The 19,396-nt window shown below is 41.1% G+C and overlaps 2 protein-coding genes and 1 pseudogene across 20 annotated transcripts in view; 1 reads left to right on the plus strand and 2 right to left on the minus strand.

Annotated features, from left to right (window-relative positions):
- CSNK1G1 (casein kinase 1 gamma 1) overlaps positions 1-19,396 on the minus strand; it is a 174,137-nt gene that overhangs the window by 121,918 nt on the left and 32,823 nt on the right. For all 18 annotated transcript variants that reach the window (XR_008474662.2, XM_009005052.5, XM_054240455.2 and 15 more), the window contains one exon: positions 6,952-7,349. Coding sequence is in view for 16 of the 18 variants with exons in the window: in XM_009005052.5 (XP_009003300.1) it covers positions 6,952-7,129 (178 nt within the window). In the remaining 2 variants the exon portion in view is untranslated. Of the gene's footprint in view, positions 1-6,951; positions 7,350-19,396 lie in introns of those variants that run through there.
- PCLAF (PCNA clamp associated factor) overlaps positions 7,217-19,396 on the minus strand; it is a 71,472-nt gene continuing 59,292 nt past the window's right edge. For both annotated transcript variants that reach the window (XM_035258840.3, XM_035258838.3), the window contains one exon: positions 7,217-7,349. The gene's annotated coding sequence lies outside the window, so the exon portion shown is untranslated. The remainder of the gene's footprint in view (positions 7,350-19,396) is intronic.
- Positions 7,596-8,735, plus strand: LOC103795529 (PAXIP1-associated glutamate-rich protein 1 pseudogene; annotated as a pseudogene).

A 19,396-nucleotide genomic window follows, 5' to 3' on the forward strand; every position in this document is an offset into this window, starting at 1 on the left:
TATTTTTCAAATAAAGACATACAAATGGCCAAGAAGCATATGAAAAAATGCTCAGAAGAACTAATCAACAGAGAGATGCAAATTAAAACCACAATAAGATATAATTTTATACCAGTCAGAATGGCTATTATTATTTTTTGTTTAGCTGGTTTTTCCAATAAACCTTTTACACTCCTAAGAATGGCTACTATTAAAAAGTCAAAAGATAAAAGACATTGGCAAGGATGCGGAGAGAACACTTAAACACTGTTGGCGGAAATGTAAATGAGTACATCCTTTATGGAAAACAGTATGTAAGTTTCTCAAAAAAACTAAAACAACCATTCGGTCCTACAATCTCACTACTAAATATCTTCCCAAAAGAAAAGAAATTATTACATCAAAAAGACACCTGCACACGTTATGTTTAACACCAACGATACGGAAACAAGTTAAGTGTCCCTCATGGATGATGAGATAAAGAAAATGTGGTGTGTGTATATATAGATATATATTCTACACACAAACACACACACACACAAGCACACACAAAATGAACTACTATTCAGCCCTTAAAAAATAAAATTGCACATCTTTTACAGCAACATGGATGGAAATACAGGTCATTATAGTGAAACAACTGAGAAACAGTGGCGCCCAGCCAATTACTGCTTTTTTCTGACGACAAAATACATGTGGCTCATTTTTAAAAGATGGGGAAGGGTTGGGAGCAGTGGCTCACACCTCTAAACCCAACACTTTGGGGGGCCGAGGAAGCCGGATCAAAAAACATGGGGAAGGAAGCATCTTAGAAGATATAAAAGACCAAAGGGAATAATTAGCCTTCTCCTGCTTAGCCCCTCTTTTCTTTGTTTTCCAGCATTCCTCCTTCTCTCAAACAAGCTCCACAAAGCATCATTCCTCAGACTTTCAGTGTTCGTTAACATTTATATGGTGATCATTTATTTTCTTTTTTTGTTTTTTTGAGATGGAGTCTCACTCTGTCACCCAGGCTGGAGTGAAATGGTGTGATCTTAGCTCACTGCAACCTCTGCCTCCTGGGTTCAAGCAATTCTCCTGCCTCAGGAGTAGCTGGGATTACAAACATGTGCCACCCTACATGCTAATTTTTGCATTTTTAGTAGAGACAGAGTTTTGCCATGTTGGTCAGGCTGGTCTCGCACTCCCGACCTCAGGTGATCCGATCTCCTTGGATTACAGGCGTGAGCCACTGTGCCTGGTCTGGTGGTGACTTCTTAATTCCCCTATCTTAAGCCTAAACTTTCAAAGTCTCAGATATGCATTTCTGTGTATGTATCACAGTCCTCAAATAATCACAAACTCTATCTTACCTGCCTTCCCAACCACTCTCCTTAGTCCTATATTTCACCCGTTTATGCCAAGTGTTCCACTATTGGAACACTATGTTTGTGGGACTTATTTATATCCCACTAGTCAAGGTCATCACCAAGGTCTGATTTTTCTTTTTTCTTTTTTTTTTTCAAGGTCTGATTTTTCAAAAAAAATATTTGCAACCTTCAGCATAAATGGGTTAACATCTTCCTCATTCACACGGTCTCCTCAAGCTGGCACACTGAGTCATCTTTGACTCCTTCCCATCAAATAATTAGTGACCAGATCCTGCCTATAGTCTATGTCTAAAATTTCTAACTTACCTCATCATCTCTCCATCTCACTGCTATTTTCAGAGCTAGGACCAAAGGCCCTGCCACTGCTGACCTGGATGATTCAGCCTTTCTTGAGTACTCATTACATACCACACACAGTGAAAGGAATTAGAATATGAGGATTAATAAAGCAAAGTAATACCCCTAATGCATACCTTGGGAGAGAGAGACAGAAGAACAGAGTATAACATGGTAAGTGAAATCTACAAGATGTCAACTTCTTTCCTATTTGGTCTAATCTTACAACACAACCTGAATTCTCTTTCTGGAATACAAGCTAGATTATGTCATTCCTCTGTTGTAAAACTCCTGATGATTCAACCTCATTGCCTACAGGATAAAGTCCAAATGCTTTAATATATGCAAACACTTCACAATCTTACGTAAAAGCTTCATTCTATTACTTTTCTTTCACTTCACGTCCTATGACCCAGTCATGTAAACTAACTGCTGCTGTGATAATATGTGGGGTGCTTGTACAATATCTAGTGATTGTGCATCCTGCACAAGCTCTTCTTCTTTATGTCCACAGGCAGAAATCCTGTCATATCATCAAATCATCCCGGCTCTTTGAAGCCTTTATTAACTTTCTCTGACTATACAATCTGTTTTTTCATTTATTTGTTTTTTTGAGACAGGGTCTCATTCTGTCACCCAGGCTGGAGCGCAGTAATGTGATCTTGGCTCACAGTAGCATCAGCCTCCCAGGCTCAAGCTATCCTCCCATCTCAGACACCCAAGTAGCTGGGACTGCAGGTGCATATCACCACACTCAGCTAATTCTTGTATTTTTTGTAGAGACGGGGTTTTGCCACATTGCTCATGCTGGTCTTAAACTCCTGAGCTCAAGTGATCTGCCTGCCTTGGCTCCCAAAGTACTGGGATTACAGGCATAAGCCACCATACCCAACCTACAATCTACTATATTACCACTTTGTCTGGCAATCTGTTTCTCTCTATCTGCCACTGAATTGTGGTATATGTAGGGATAAAAACTACATCTTGTTATTTCTATCCTTCCCAGAGTCTAGTATCATAGTAAATATTCAAGAAATGGTTGTTCAATGTATAATGGGGGCTAGGTGCAGTGGCTCACGCCTGCAATCCCAACACTTTGGGAGGCCAAGGTGGGCGGATCACCTAAGGTCAGGAATTCGAGACCACCCTGGCCAACATGGTGAAACCTGGCCTCTACTAGAAATACAAAATTAGCCAGGCATGGTGGCACACGACTGTAATCCCAGCTACTCAGGAGGCTGAGACCAGAGAATCACTTGAACCTGGGAGGCAGAGGTTGCAGTGAGCTGAGATTGTGCCACTGCATTCCAGCCTGGGTAAAAAGAGAGAAACTCCATCTCAAAAAAAAAAGAAAAAAAGATGTTTAATGGGATGAAAACATTTGCAGAGAACCAAAATGCACTATCGTTTTTTTTTTTTTCTCTCTGTTTAGAATCCATAGGTCTACTACCTACCACCACCCCCACATAAACCTGGAGCCCAAAGCAAAGTATGCTTTATTTTTTCCCCTCTTCCTATTTATCAGCTTTTTATCCTTCCATCTCACAAATAACAGTAAAGAATACAGAAAGAATCCCTGCCCTCTAAGGGGCTTATATTCAAGTAAGGAGAGATAATTAACAGGGACACATATATGTTGTCATTTCAGATAGTGTTAAATGCAATGAATAAAATAAAGCAGTTTGATGAGACAGAATATGCTAGAGGAGAAACATGTTATTTTAAATAGAAATAGGGAAGGAGGGACAGAATATTTCTCTGAGAAGATAAGACATAAACTGAGGCCTAAAGAATGAGAAACAACCCACTATGCAAAATTTTAGGGAAAGAATTCTGCAAACAGAAGGAATTGCAAGTGTAAAGGCTCTGAAGCAGAAATGCATATGGTTGGTTAGTTGTGGCGGCTCACATCTGTAATCCCAACACTTTGGGAGGCCGAGGCAGGAGAATCGCTGGAGGGTAGGAGTTCAAGACCAGCCTTTTAGACTCCATCTCTACAAAACATTAAAAAATTAGCTGGGTGTGTTCTTATGTACCAGCTACTAAGGAGGCTGAAGTGGGAGGATCGCTTGAGCCCAGGATTTAGGAGGTTGCAGTGAGCTATGATCATACCACTGCATTCCAGTGTGGGCAACAGAGCAAGACCCTATCTCAAAAAAAAAGAAGAAAGAAGACAGAAGATGAAGACGAAGAAGAAGAGGAAGAGGAGGAGGAAGAGGAAGGGGAGGAGGAGGAGGAGGAGGAGGAGGAAGAAGAGGAAGAGGAGGAAGAAGAGGAAGAAGAGGAGGAGGAAGAGGAAGAAGAGGAGTAAGAGGAAGAAGAGGAGGAGGAGGAAGAAGAAGAAGTAGTAGTAGTAGTGGAGGAGGAGGAGGAGGAGGAGGAGGAGGAGGAGGAGGAGGAGGAGGAAGAAACAACAGAAATACACTTGGCTGTTTAAGAGACAGTGTGGCTAGGAAAGGAAATTAGTTTGGAGAAGCAGGGCCTTGTAGGTGGTAGCCATGACGGAAGCCTGACTGCAGCTGCCCTGACGTTGGAATTCTGTAGTTTACAATCTTCTCCATGCTAATATTAGAGCAAGAAAATGATGCAATGGGGTATACAGCCCACTCTTGTTAGGAAGATGCCAAATGATTCTGAAAGTATCTTTTCTAGATACAAGGTCATAACAGTATGGTCCCAGGGCTAATGAAAACCTGATGGGCAGAGAAAAGTAAAAGCACCTGAAAAGAAAGACAAGTTCTTTCTACTGACTAAGGGCAAGTCCAAATAAGAAATACTAAAATTATCTCAGATTCAAAGAGAAAACAAAACACAATACTACTCTGAAAAATATATATGGGCTGAAAACGTATGTTTTTAACTGAATGAATTTTTCTATTCCCATGTAAACTTAAAATACAAATCTAGACTTAAGTGATTAAACAGATTTCCATTTTTCATTCATCAAGGTTTTTCTTCACTTTCACAGAAATGAAACAATTGTCTGATGTTTTGAGAATTCAAAGATCTAGATGCATTAGAAACTGCCTCGAGCAATCATCATGCATCTTGCACAAGCTAGATGCATTATTTTGTCTTGCTCTCTGTTTAGAATCCATAGGTCTACTACCTACCATTTTGTGGATGTTCATGTCATGATTATTTAATGCGAGTACTACTGTGATGTTAAAACAAAGTCAAAATATGACATAAAGGAATTTTCACAAAACTATTCGTTAAAGCAACTCTGTAACTGCTAGAAAATAAAGCAGTGTGAAATTACACATCTTACTCCTATTCATGTCATGATTATTTAATGCGAGTACTACTGTGATGTTAAAACAAAGTCAAAATATGACATAAAGGAATTTTCACAAAACTATTCGTTAAAGCAACTCTGTAACTGCTAGAAAATAAAGCAGTGTGAAATTACACATCTTACTCCTATTCTATGTATCATCTGCTGGCCTTGCTAACCTGAACACAATTCTAACTATAAAGATCCTTTCATTATCCTAATTAAGTTCTGAATTTCCAGGTTGTTAGCCTTCTAATAGAAAAAACAAATCCATTCTCATCACTCTCAAATTCAAATGGTCTCTGGCTAGCGTAGTGATGTTTCTCCAAGGCTCTCTATGGGGCATCAGATCAGATCTGGACAACATGACAAGAGCCCGTCTCCCTAAAAATACAAAAAAAAAACATAAGCTGGGCATGGTGACACACACCTGTAGTCCCAGCTACTCGGGAGGCTGAGGCACAAGGATCACTTGAACCCAGGAAGTGGAGGTTGCAGTGGGCTGAGATCGCACCAGTGCACTCCAGCCTGGCAGGCATTAGAGCAACATTTCAGCTAAAAAAAAAAAAGAAGTAACAGAGATAACAAACATAATTACATTATGTTCCCACCCACAAGGGCCAAAGTTTCCTACGAGTCTTCATATTAATCCACAGTGTCAAGAGCTATGAAGAAAAAGAAAATACTTTGACCTAAAAGATGACCTTTTCACATTCTCCAAACTAATCTCCAACTTCACACATTTATAAAGCATTTCATTTTCTCTATCCCATTCATCAAGGGAGAGCCATTAACAAGTATATAAACACCCAATGTACCTTCTTCCCAATTTCACAACTTCAGACTGGTTAATTTTGTTATTATTTGTCGTCTCACCCATAAATTCATACTTGAAATAGAAAATCCATTGCCTTGGTTGGGAAATACAACTGCCTAACTTCTTTGAGTTCTAAGTTAATTCTAATGCTGGAAACTCCAGGAAGAAATGCAAACATATTACCTATTGGAAAACTTCTCCAAACAGGATATATTATATATCCTTGCAAACTGAGCCTGGATATTACTGAGTAAGGATTTGCTCTTTTCTTTTCAGGGGCAGACTCTGAATGAAACCAAGGCCTTAGGCCCTTCTTTTTTTTTTTTTCTTTCTGAGACAGAGTCTTGCTCTGTTGCCAGGATGGAGTGCAGTGGTGCGATCTCTCGGCTCACTGCAACCTCCACCTATTGGGTTCAAGCAATTCTTCTGCCTCAGCCTCCCAGGTAGCTGAGACTACAGGTATGTGCCACCATGTCCAGCTAGTTTTTGTATTTTTAGTAGATAAGGGGTTTCATCATGTTATCCAGGATGGTCTCAATCCCTTGACCTAATGATCTGCCTGCTTCGACATCCCAAAGTGCTGGGATTACAGGCATAAGCCGTCATGCCCAGCCTTAAACCAAGGCCTTATGCCCTTCTTAAAGGACCAACAGCATCTGCATCACCTGGAGTTTGTAAAAATATGCAGAATTAGCCGGGTGCGGTGGCTCATGCCTATAATACCAGCACTTCAGAGGTCAGGAGATCGAGACCATCCTGGCTCGATCCTGGCAGGAGAATCACTTGAACCCAGGAGTCAGAGGTTGCAGTGAGCTGAGATCACGCCACAGCACTCCAGCCTGGGTGACAAAGTGAGACTCCATGTCAAAAAAAAAAAAATGTGGAATTTAGGGCTCCACCTCAGACCTCCTAAATCAGAGTCTGCATTTTTATTAGTGTCTGTATACAACTCTATGTTCATCAGAAAATCTCAGAACTGGTAAAAAATTTAAAAGCGTGGAAAACAATTATAATTGATAATGACTATAGCCCCTCTTCACAAACTATTTCTTATAACGGCAGGTTCTACTTAAAAATTTCTTTTAAAACTATAAATGGCTTGTTTTGAAACACACCAAAGCTTATTATAGGTATTATTGTTAGTGGAAGTCACTGACATAACCAATTCTTACCTAATCTGAGCTCTCCGAAGTTCCCACACCCTATCTTCTTGCCAACCCTGAAGTTGGGTCCCACCATAAGAACCCCAGAGGATGAGGAGCCAGATGGTCGAGAGCAGTGCCCACTCCTTTGTGCCATGGGTTTAGTTGTCCGTTGTCTTTCATCCTTTTCTCTACTGGGATGGTCCATGATCCTATAGGACACAGTCTCCGTACAGCAAGTAGCTTCAGTGTGTATACCTCTCTTCAATACAAAAGTATGTCCAAATAAATCGTAGTCAGAGAAAGGTAAGGAGTTCTTTTAGCACCATATTTGTTTCTAATGTATCTCCAGGAGACGAAAAAGCATTGATTAGTTCCTGTAGGAAATGTAGTCAGTACGTCTCAAGCTTAGGTGAACATCTTGTAACCTAGGCAAAAATCAAGAACACATATTTTAAAGCAAATTCAGACACTACTAATTGAATGAATCCTATCTAAAGGTAAGCAAAATGCATAGCTTCCTGAAATGGGTTTTGGTTTTCTATCCTCCAACAGTTTAGCCATCTGGATTATTCACATAAGCTCAGCAGGCTGCAAACCACAGAAGCTGAAGAAACACACAAGCCTTTAATATACATTGCTTTCTTCTAGTAATGTACATATGACCAAACAGAATGACAGTTGGTTTTTTCATCACTGGCTAACAGAAATATACAGCAGTGTTGAAACCACACATAGCCCTCATTATCCATGTATACTTACATGTATGTATTAGAAGAACATATAGTATCTGTCAGGTTAAAAACCTGTAGAAGTCAGGTGCAATGGTATGCCCCTATAGTCTCCAGCTACTTGGGAGGCTGAGATGGGAGTACTGCTCAAGCCCAGGAGTTAAAGACTGCAATGTGCTATTATCATGCCTGTAAATTGCCACTGTACTCCAGCCTGGGCAACACAGAAAGGCCCTGTCTCTAAAAGAAAATTTTTTTAAAAATATTTTAAAAATTAAATTTAAAAAAACCTCTAGGAGAGACCTGAAGCATGCCAAAATGAGTAAATAAATAAAAGTAATAAATAAATTAATGAAAAATTAAAAAACCCTATTGAACCTGGGAGGCGGAGGTTGCAGTGAGTCGAGATCGCGCCATTGCACTCCAGCCTGGGCAACAAGAGTGAAATGCCGACTGGTGTGTGCCCTGCAGCGACGAGGTGGAGCTACCCGCAGATGGGAAGCCCTGGATGCCCCAGCCCTCCAAAATCCAGAGGCTCTAAGAACCGTTGGCTGCCCACGGTACCCTGGAGCTGCAAGCAGAGATCCTGCCCCGCCGGCCGCCCACCCGAGGCCCAGAGCTAAGAGGAGAGATCTGATGAGGAGCTGGAGGCCAAAGAAGAGGAAGAGGAAAAACCACACATGCCCACGGAATTTGATTTTGATGATGAGCCATGACACCGAAGGACTCCCTGACTGACCGGAGACGCACCCCAGGAAGCTCAGCCCGGAGCCAGAAATGGGAGGCCCACCTGGACAAGGTGCTCTCGAACATGAAGCGACAGAAGAAGCTGGAGGCACAGATCCTTCGTACTGGGAGGGACCTCTTCAGCCTGGTCCCTCCAGGGACCCCAGCCCCACCAGCCCCCAACTCCAGTCCTCAGGGAGCAGTCTCTTCCCTCGGCGGAAATACTGACTCCTGCTGCTCCTGCCTCTAGGGTGCAGCATCTGTACCTGCTGGGGCCTGGGCCCTCCTTCCCCAGCCCAGACACTGAGAAACTTGGGAAGAAGAGAGAAACCCTAAGCTCCCAAACAGCACGTTGCGAGAAAGAGGGAAAGAGGAAGAGAGAGAAAAAAAGAGAGAGAGAATGTGTGTATGTGTGTGTGAAAGAGGAAGAGAGTGTGTGTGTGCGAGCGTGCGCATGTTTTCTATTGAACACCTATTTGGAGACTGGGACTGAATTTTCTGAGTCTGAAATAAAAGATGCAGAGCTATCATCTCTTAAAAAAAAAAGTGAAATGCCGCCTCAAAAAAAAAAAGAAAGAAAAATGAATAATATTCAATACTACTTTATGTGGCATCTCTCATTTAAGAAATTAAAGTTACTAGGTTTTTAAAAATCCAATTTCTTTATCACCACCCTCTGTTCAATTACAAACTCTTTAGCTTATCATTTGAGCTCTCTACTTAAATTCATGTAAAACAGTATATGGGAAGTTGCGTGAAGTCTAAAAGAAAATTAAGTTCTACTATAAATGCATCAAAAAAAGTTTCATTGATTCACTGCTTGTGTATTTAAGATTTTCATATATTGGCTTTATCAAAAGTGAGGTACATAAATATTTAAATTTCAAAATCAAAACACACTGGGTTTTTGTTAACAATCAAAACAGAAATTGCCAGGCTTCTAAATCTCTCTTATACAACTTATGATGAAACTGTTTATAGGTACAGGACTGCTGGATCGTATCAGTGTATGTGAAACTCAAAAGCAAATCAGGTTCTTTCTGATCTACTGCTTCTTCATCCAGCACATATTTCTTTTGGTCCTCATGCTTGCTGTTTCTTGGTCACAAGTTTTGGCTTGTGATCACTGTGAAAAGGCAACAGTCATTAGAAAATTATAACCGGAATTTTCACCCATTTTAGAAGGCATAAGAGAACTTCAAAAGATGAAAACTTACGACCAAGGAACTGATTTTGGCCAGGTGTGGTGGCTCACACCTATAATCCTAGAACTTTGGGAGGTCAAGACAGGAGGATTAGTTGAGCCTAAGAGTGTTCAATACCAGCCTGGTCAACATACTGAGACCCCATCTCTACAAAAAAGTTTTTTTTACTTAGCAGGGTGGCACATGCTTATAGTCTCAGCTACTTGGGTAGCTGAAGTAGGAGGATCACCTGAGCCCGGGAGGTCAAGGCTGTAGTGAGAGCTGTAATCATACCACTACCCTCCAGTCTGGGAGACAGAGAGACCCTGTCTTTCCCCCAAAAAAGGGGTGGGTAGGTTTTGTTTTAAATCCAATTCTAAGTATTCTCATTTGGGTGCTTTCTGGAATTGTCAGTAGTGAAACTGTATTGCATTTTTTCCCGGTCATACAGAAACAGCCTGTTTTCATGGGGACAAAGTAGGTGAGAGGCAGAAAGCCAAGGCTAGAAATCTACAGTTTTACTCTCAGCCTCAATATCAATTTGCTTCCCTACACTCGACTCGCCTTCTCCAACAGGAAAGGAACATAGGTGAAATGTACTACAACTTTTTATTACAAGAAGATGTAAAGAATTGTTTTTGCTATGCAGCCCAGGCTGGAGTGCGGTGGCTGTTGACAGGTGAGATAATGGTGTAATGTAGCCTTAAACAAGTGGGCCAAAGAGATTCTCCAATCTCAGCCTCCTGAGAAACTAGGAATACAGGCATGTGTCACCACGCACAGCATGGAAGAGTTTTAGATAGAGGGGTGGGAAGCCTTTTATTAGAAGACGTTTATTTTTAAACAATTTTTAAATTGTACATTGACAATTTATAATTATATAAATGTATTGGGTAAAAAGTGTTATAATTTATGGATACATATAGCTAGTTAACATACCCATTACCTTAAATACTTAACATTTTTGTGTTAAGAATATTTTGAAATTTATTTTCTTAGCAATTTTGAAATATACAAAAACTATCTTCACCATATTGTACAACACAATTAAAAAATAGTAATACCCCTGCTGAGATTCTGTACCCTTTAACCATCACCTCACCATTTCCTCAGCACTCCAACCTCTGTAACCACCATTCTATTTTCTGCTTCTATGAGTTCAATCGTTTTAGATTCCACGTATAACTGAGAACACGTGGCATTTGTCTTTCAGTGGCTGGCTTACATTACTTAGCATAATGTTCTCCAATTCCATCCAAGTTGCCACAAATGACATAATTCTTTCTTTTGTTAAGGCTGAGTAGTGTGAGAGTGTGTGTGCGTGTGTGTACACATTTTCTTTATTCAGTCATGTGTTGAACACTTCGGCTGGTTCCATAACTTGGCTATTGTGAATAATGCTGCAAGGAACATAAGAAAGCGGACAACTCTTCAACACACTGATTTCATATCTTTTGGGTAAATACCCAGAAGTGGGATTGCTGGATCATGCAGTAATTCTATTTTTAGTTTTTTGACAAACCTCCATACAGTTTTCCATAATGGTGATACCAACTTACATTCTCACTCTGTCAGATGGCAATTATAAAAAAGACTAAAGATAACAAGTGTTGGTGTGGATGAGAAGAAATGGGAATCCTTGTAAACTGTTGTGAAAATATAAATTAGAAGCCACATTTAAACAGCATCCTCAATGAAGAGATGCAGCCAATCTTGTCAAGAGCTTGGGACAGAGTTTCCAGACAGGGAATAGCAGCAGCCTATCAAGAAAGGCTTGTGGTGAAAGAAGATCAGCAATGCAGGGGATTAGAATGAGAAAAGTGAAGAGGTAGCAGAAGTCCATTGTTCAGGATTTTGTAGGTTGCTGATATTCCAACAAGAAGCCATTTAAGAAGGGAACTGACATTTATGCTTAAAGAAATTTAGTTTTATAAAAAGCATTTAACATTTCTAAACGATTTACTCTAGGTGCTATGTGACCTATTCAGTGGAGTCAAACTGGAATTACTTGCCTTAGCAAAGACAATTATTCCTTTTCAGAGAGGAAGTTGAGACTCAGAGAATTATGTTCACTGACTAGGCCATACTGTTAAACCCAGCCAGAGGAGTCCAAAGCCTGAGCCCTCCTCCCTTTGCCACACCAACCAAATAACCCTGCTTGCCCACTCACTCATCCCCACTGAGCAAAAAGTACACTGGCCTCACAACTGTCCTCCAGAAACAATTGAAAAAGAAAAAGGTGTGCAGTGATTTTAACATGTCCAGAAATTTTTTTCAAAAGAGCTAATTCTCCCTCCCTTGAGCGACTTAAAATTTCTTCTGTCTCCCACCCTGAATGTTATTCATCACTTGAATACTATATTTATGCCCCCTTTCTGTGGCAAAATTTCTCCATGGGTCACATCTGTGTTTTTAAAAACAGCTTTATTAAGATATAATTCACCTCCCATACAATTTATCTATTTAAAGCATTAAACCACATTTGGGTTTTCCTTTTTTTTTTTTTTTTTTAAAGAGATAGGGTCTCGCTCTGTCAACTATCTCAGAGTGCAGCAGCATGATCAGAGCTCACTGCAGCCCTGAACTTCTGGCCTTTAGCAATCCTCGCACCCCAGCCTCTCAAGGCACTGGGATTAAAAACATGACCCACTACGTTCAGCTTGTTCTTTAAAAAAGGAAAGAGAGAGAGAGAGGGAGAAAGGGAGGAAAGGAAGGAAGGAAGGAGGGAGGGAGGGGGGGGAGGGAGGGAGGGAGGAAAGAGAGAGAGAGGGAGAGAGGGAGGGAGGGAGGGAAGGAAGGAAGGAAGGAAGGAAGGAAGGAAGGAAGGAAGGAAGGAAGGAAGGAAGGAAGGAAGGAAGGAAGGAGTTAATGCAGGTTGGGTGTGGTGGCTCACACTTGTAATCCCAACACTTTGGAAAACCGAGGTGGAAACATCACTTAAGGCCAGGAGTTCAGGACCAGCCTGGCCAACAGGGCAAAACCCTGTCTCTACTAAAACTATAAAAATTAGCCAGGCATGGTGGCACATGCCTGTAATCCCAGCTGCTTGGGAGGCTAAGGCAGGAGAATCACTTGAACCCAGGAGGTGAAGGTTTCAGTGAACTGAGATCATGCCATTGTACTCCAGCCTAGATGACAGAGCAAGACTCTGTCTCAAAAAAATAAAGAAGAAGAAGAAAAGTTAATACAGCTTGTCTATCATCATTCTTATTACTATTGCTATTATTATGACACAGCCTTTAGGGACATGGAACATTTCTTGTTTTTGAGACAGAGTCTCTCTGTTGCCCACGCTGGAGTGCAGTGGCACGATCTAGGCTCACTGTAACCTTCGCCTCCCAGGTTCAAGCAAATCTCCTGCTACAGTCTCCTATGTAGCTGGGATTACAGGTGTGTGCCACCATGCCTGGCTAATTTTTGTATTTTTAGTAGACACACATTTCACCATGTTGACCAGGCTGGTCTCGAACTCCTGACCTCAAGTGATCCAACTGCCTTGGCCTCCCAAAGTGCTGAGATTATAGGTGTGAGCCACCACACCCGGCCTGGAACATTTTTTTTTTTTGAGACCGAGTCTGGTTCTGTCACCCAACCTGAGTACAATGGCACGATTTTGGCTTACTGCCTTCCAGGTTCAAGTGATTCTCCTGTCTCAACCTCCCAAGTAGCTGGAATTACAGGTGCTTGCCACTATGCCCAGCTAATTTTTGCATTTTTAGTAGAGACAAGGTTTCACCATGTTAGTCAGGCTGGTCTGGAACTCCTGACCTCAGGTGATCCACCCACCTCAGCTTCCCAAAGTGCTGGGATTATAGGCGTGAGCCACCACACTCGGCCTAGAACATTTTTAAATAAATGAAAAACACTTGCCCTCTTCTCCATTCCTTGGTGTCCAAATAACATTAATATGTTACTATTGCATCAAGATCTTATCTAAACACTATATTAACTGATATTATCAATGATTATGTTACGTAGGTTTTATGATTATTCCTACTCTACAGATGAGAAAATAATGGCATCACAGGATAAAGTATTGCTCAAAGTTACATCTCCAGCTAGACTTGAGCTGGGTTATGACCCCAGGCAGTCTGGATCCAAAGTCATTTTGTATTTCCTACAGTGCTATAAGTGTATACATATTCTGATGAATCCTTGGATAAAAACAACACTTAAAAAATGTGAAATATTTCTTTCTATCGAGAAATCTAGCCAGTACTCCCTTCCTGGCTAGAAAATCTCAGGTAAGGAATGGTTGTCCTCAACCACGTTTCAATTCTTGTCCTATAGTTATAACTCAGTCACCAGGATACCTGTCTTTCTGGGCAAAACTCAAATTTCCAGGATTATAAGCAGTTTCTTCACATTATACAATTATTACAGCATCCCTTACCCAGAATAAGTAAAATTCTCCAAGGCATTAATCTATGCCCTTTTCCAAAAACACTACTGTTCCTTCAGGCTCTGGAACAAATGTACCACATTCTTCACCTAAGTCATTCACTGAACATCTGCTCTGGGTCTAGCACCAGGCAAGATAATGAGAGAAATTCAAATCTTTTTCTTAGAATTTTTGTTATTGATCATGTTCTTCAAGTATTATTTAGACAGAGACTCTTACTTCACTCTTGTACAATCATGACCTTCAGTGTAGTATTTAGTAATTGTATGGCCAGCCAGCCTCCTTTTTCATCCTGACCTTAAGGAGAAAGATTTTATTACTTAACTACTGATTATGCTGATTATAAACTTTTTTTTTCTGAGACAGAGTCCCGCTCTGTTGCCCAAGCTAGAGTGCAGAGGTGCAATCTCAGCTCACTGTAACCTCCGTCTCCTGAGCTCAAGCAATTCTCCTGCCTCAGTCTCCTGAGTACAGGCGCCTGCCACCATGTCTGGCTAATTTTTGTATTTTTAGCAGAGATGGGTTTTATCATGTTGGTAAGGCTGGTCTCAAACTCCTGACCTCGTGATCCGTCTGCTTTGGCCTCCCAAAGTGCTGGGATTTCAGGCATGAGCCACTGTTCCCAGCCTAAAGAAGTCTTCATCAGATTAAGTTCCTTTTTAATGCTATTGTGAAGGTTTCCTCTTATGAACTGTTAGTGAATATTATCAAATACTTTTTTTGTATCCATCAAAGTAGTGGCATGAGCCACCACACTCAGCCTCATGTCTGTTTTTATAATAATTTTTCAACTGGCAGATTTGAAAAGTGGTCTATCTTTAGCCTACAATTAATGCAATTAATTTTTCTTGAGTTTACCTGGAAAATAATATCAGTTTCTCTAGTTGGTTCATTTGTTTCAACTGACAGAGATGGACGGGAAGTTAGGGCCTTAAGCAACTGCTATATAGCTAGGAAAAGGATTTCGAGACTGCTGCCAATTTTTCTCACCTTATGACCATACTTCTAAACCTTACCCAACTTAGGTGGGGACTTCTTCCAAGTAGAAGTAAATCAACTGTGATATTATGAGCTTTTGTCAAAGAGGAGGAACACATAAACTTATGAAAATGTTTGACAAACAAATTAATCATATATATATATATATATATATACTTTCTTTTAATGGTTTCCTGTTGTGGTCTCAAGACACAACTGAATTATATATCCAACTTTCTTCTTCCTGTGACGTATCAGTTGGGGTTTCTTTTTTTCTTGAGACAGAGGTTCGCTCTTGTTACCCAGGCTGGAGTGCAATGGCGCAATCTCGGCTCACTGCAACCTCTGCCTCCTGGCTTCAAGCAATTCTCCTGCCTCAGCCTCCCGAGTAGCTGGGACTACAGGTGTGCACCACCATGCCCAGGTAATTTTTTGTATTTTTAGTAGAGACGGGGTTTCACCATGTTAGCCAGGATGGTCTCGATCTCTTGACCTCGTGATCCACCCGCTTCGGCCTCCCAAAGTGCTGGGATTACAGATGTGAGCCACCACACCCGGCAGTTGGGGTTTCTAAACTTTATGTGGTTCTAACAACATAAACAGTGTATGGCCCTCTTGGAAAAAATAGCCGCAAATGATTTTCCTTCCATCTGGTATAAATAATACTGTTCTAGAAATGTCTTTCTAGACATTTGTGGCATGGGATTAGAGTGGTTATCTGGTTTTTATCACTCTGAAGTTCTCTTTGCTACTGATGCTTTGGTATTATTGTTTTTTGGTTAATTCATTATATCATATTATTTTGGGAGGGAGGTAAGTTTGAAGGGCTTTTGCGTATAAACCTGTATTTCATTCTTTTGGTTTTTTGATTTTTTTTGAGACTGACTCTCACTCTGTTGCCCAGGCTGGAATGCAGTGGTGCAAGATTTTTTTTTTTCTTTTTTTAAGACAGAGTCTTGCTCTGTTGTCCAGGCTGGAGTGCAGTGGTGCAATCTCAGCTCACTGCAGCCTCCGCCTCCCAGATTCAAGCAATCCCCCTGCCTCAGCCTCCCAAGCAGCTGGGATTCCAGACACCTGCTACCATGCCCAGCTAATTTTTGTATTTTTAGTAGAGATGAGGTTTCACCATGTTGGCCAGGCTGATCTTGAACCCCTAATCTCAGGTGATCTGCCCATCTTGGCCTCCTAAAATGCTGCAATTACAGAAGTGAGCCACCGAACCCAGCCAACATGATCTTGGCTCACTGCAACCTCTACTTCCCAGGCTCAAGTGATCTCTCCCTCAGCCTCCTGAGTAGATGGAACACCACACCCAGCTAATTTTTGTACTTTTTTAGAGACATGGTTTTGCCATGTTGCCCTGGCTGGTCTTGAACTCCTGGGCTCAAATTGATCTGCCTGCCTCAGCCTCCTAAAGTGCTGGAATTACTGGCATATGACACTGAACCGGCCTAAACTTGTATTTATAACATCATCTTTTCCAGAGAACTATTTACTTTGGGCAAATGTAGATCTAATGAGGTTCAAATTTACTGTGATGCTAGATAAAAGCTGGTATCATCCAGAGTCTCACGCATTAGACTTTGATCTGGTTTCTTACTACTTAATAAAAATTTTCCCATTTGGTTTTCTTGTCAAATTACATGTATTACTATTATTAAAATACATCTACTCTCAAAGGATAACAATTAGACATCCTGAGAATATTCAAAGGAAATATACCCTTTTTTTTCCCCAAAAAAATGCTTTGAGTAGCACTTCAGTGGTTTCTTGAGGTGGCTGCTTTATGGAAGCAATACATACCTGAAAATTAAATTATTATAAACTTATTTCAGTTAGTTGAATTTGTTTTGTTTTGTTTGAGAAGGAGTTTCCTTCTGTTGCCGAGGCTGGAGTACAGTGACACGATTTCAGCTCACTGTAACCTCCATCTTCTGGGTTCAAGCATGAGAGATGGGGTTTCACCATGTTGGCCGGGTCAATTCTCTTGACCTCATAATCCACCCATCTTGGCCTCCCAAAGTGCTGGGATTACAGGCATCTGCCACCGTGCCCAGCCCCAGGCTGGTCTTGAACTCCTGAGCTCAGGCAATCAATCCATTATAATGCTTCACCCCCGGTATTTGTGTTAAAGACATAAAAAGTAGTACCTTTATCTTGAATAAATAAATTACTGCTTGTCTAAAATAAATTACTGCCTAAGTAGACCAGGGCTTTTTTTTTTTTTTGAGACAGGGTCTCACTCTGTTACCCAGGCTGGAGTTCTGTGATACCTCAACCTTCTGGGCTCAAGCAATCCTCCCATCTCAGCCTCCTGAGTAGCTGGTACAAAAAGTGAGCACCATGACACCTGGCTAATTTTTGTTTAGTTTTTGTAGAGATGGAGTCTCACTATGTTTCCCAGTTTGGTCTGGAAGTCCTGGGCTCAAGTGACCCACATGCTTGGCCTCCCTAAGTGCTAGCGTTACAGGAGTGAGCCACTGTAACTAGTCCTTTCTCTTGTTCTCTAGATAATTCCACCAAAATGGGCACACGTCAAAAAACAAATGCATCAATGAAGAGGCTGCAACGCTGAGAAGAACCCGATACTGATTTTTTTTTATTATTATTATTTTAGATTTAACACATAAATAAAAGAAAAAGACGGGCTTTCACCATGTTGGCCAGGATGGTCTCAATCTCTTGACCTCGTGATCCGCCCACCTCAGCCTCCCAAAGTGCTGGGATTATAGGCGTGAGCCACAAGATACTGATTCTTTACTGGGAAGGTGTAGAGCAGTAAAGTGAATAGTGGGTGTCCCACCTAACTGGTATAGCCATTTCTGCTCCTTTTGAATTTTGCCATGTAAAAGTATAGGGCCACGTATGGTGGCTCACGCCTGTAATCCCAACACTTTGGGAGGCCGAGGCAGATGGATTACAAGGTCAAGAGAAAAGAGACCATCCTGGCCAACATGGCAAAACCCCTTCTCTACTAAAAATACAAATATTAGCTGAGCGTGGTGGTGCACACCTGTAGTCCCAGCTATTCGGGAAGCTGAGGCAGGAGAATCGCTTGAACCCAGGAGGTGGAGGTTGCAGTGAGCCAAGATTGTGCTATTGCACTCCAGCCTTGCAAAAGAGCAAGACTTGTCTCAACAACAACAAAAAAGAGGGCCTTTTCCTTTCATCCCTCTTCTTCCTATAAACAGCTTCAAAGGAGCATATACAAAGTAAGAGGTAAGTAGGTAAGCAGAACTAGTTAGACAAGAGACACACATAACCTGTAAAAGGCCCTCTCCTCATATTCACACAGAGGGCCAGAAAGTTTCTACTGTTGTTTTTGTGCCTCCACAAACTAACAGAATCCTGAAAGAACTTGAATTTGTTTTACTCTGGCTTGTTTCCCAGTTTATCATTACTTATTACCATTGCAAATAGACCTAGAAATTTCCCCTTTCCTTTCTGTGACTGTATATAGAATTCGCAAGAACTTACTAAGTCTTCTGGTCTATGTACAATACTAGTAAATAAAGATAAACTGGCAAACGTTCCAAAGGAGTAAGAAAACAAAAGTTACCTGCTTTTAGCTGCCTAATCAGATTGCCAGGATCACTAGATGAAAAAGATTCTGACTGGGAAATAGCCCCTCAACTGAAACCTACTGAAAAACTAAAAAGATAACGTTTAAGAGAAGTAGGCGGGGCGTGGTGACTCACACCTGTAATCCCAGCATTCTGGGACGTCAAGGCGGACAGATCACGAGGTCAGGAGATTAAGACAAGCCTGGCCAACATGGTGAAACCCCATCTTTACTAAAAATACAAAAAAAAATAAAAAGCCGGGCGTGGTGGCGGGCACCTGTAGTTCCAGCTACTCAGGAGGCTGAGGCAGGAGAATCTCTTGAACCCAGAAGGCAGAGGTTGCAGTGAGCCATGAGCAGAGACCGTGCCATTACACTCCAGCCTGGCAACAGAGCAAAATTCCATCTCAAAAACAAAGAGAGAGAGAGAGAGAGAGAGAGAGAGAGAAGTAGGAAGCAATAGCCTCTCCCATGGCTTCAATGTAGGAAAAGTACTGCTATCTCTGTATTCAATACCAGTTGACAAAAGTAAGAGACAAGAGTATCAGTTTCACTTTAAAATACTAAAAGCACTGAGTAGAAAGGTGTTTCTTCTTTAAAGCCAAGAAAGGCACAACGAAAAAGGAAACAACTGGGTTGGTCTACAACAAAGCCTCCCAGTTAAAAAAAAAAAAAAAAAAAAAAAAAAAAAGCCCAAAAGTCGTATTTCAGCATTGCTTTGTGAAGCATTAATTAAAACCAACTCTCTTCTAGTAGTTTGCTCAGAAGCCAAAAATACTGAGAGAAAAGCACCTAACACACCCACAGGATTCCCATGAGCCTGGACAAACTTCAGTTATGAAGACAATGTAGTGAAACTCACGTAATTTTGTACATTTGGCCGCATAAAAGT

The sequence above is a fragment of the Callithrix jacchus genome, chromosome 8 (assembly GCF_049354715.1).
Source record: "Callithrix jacchus isolate 240 chromosome 8, calJac240_pri, whole genome shotgun sequence".
NCBI classification, from domain to species: domain Eukaryota; kingdom Metazoa; phylum Chordata; class Mammalia; order Primates; family Cebidae; genus Callithrix; species Callithrix jacchus.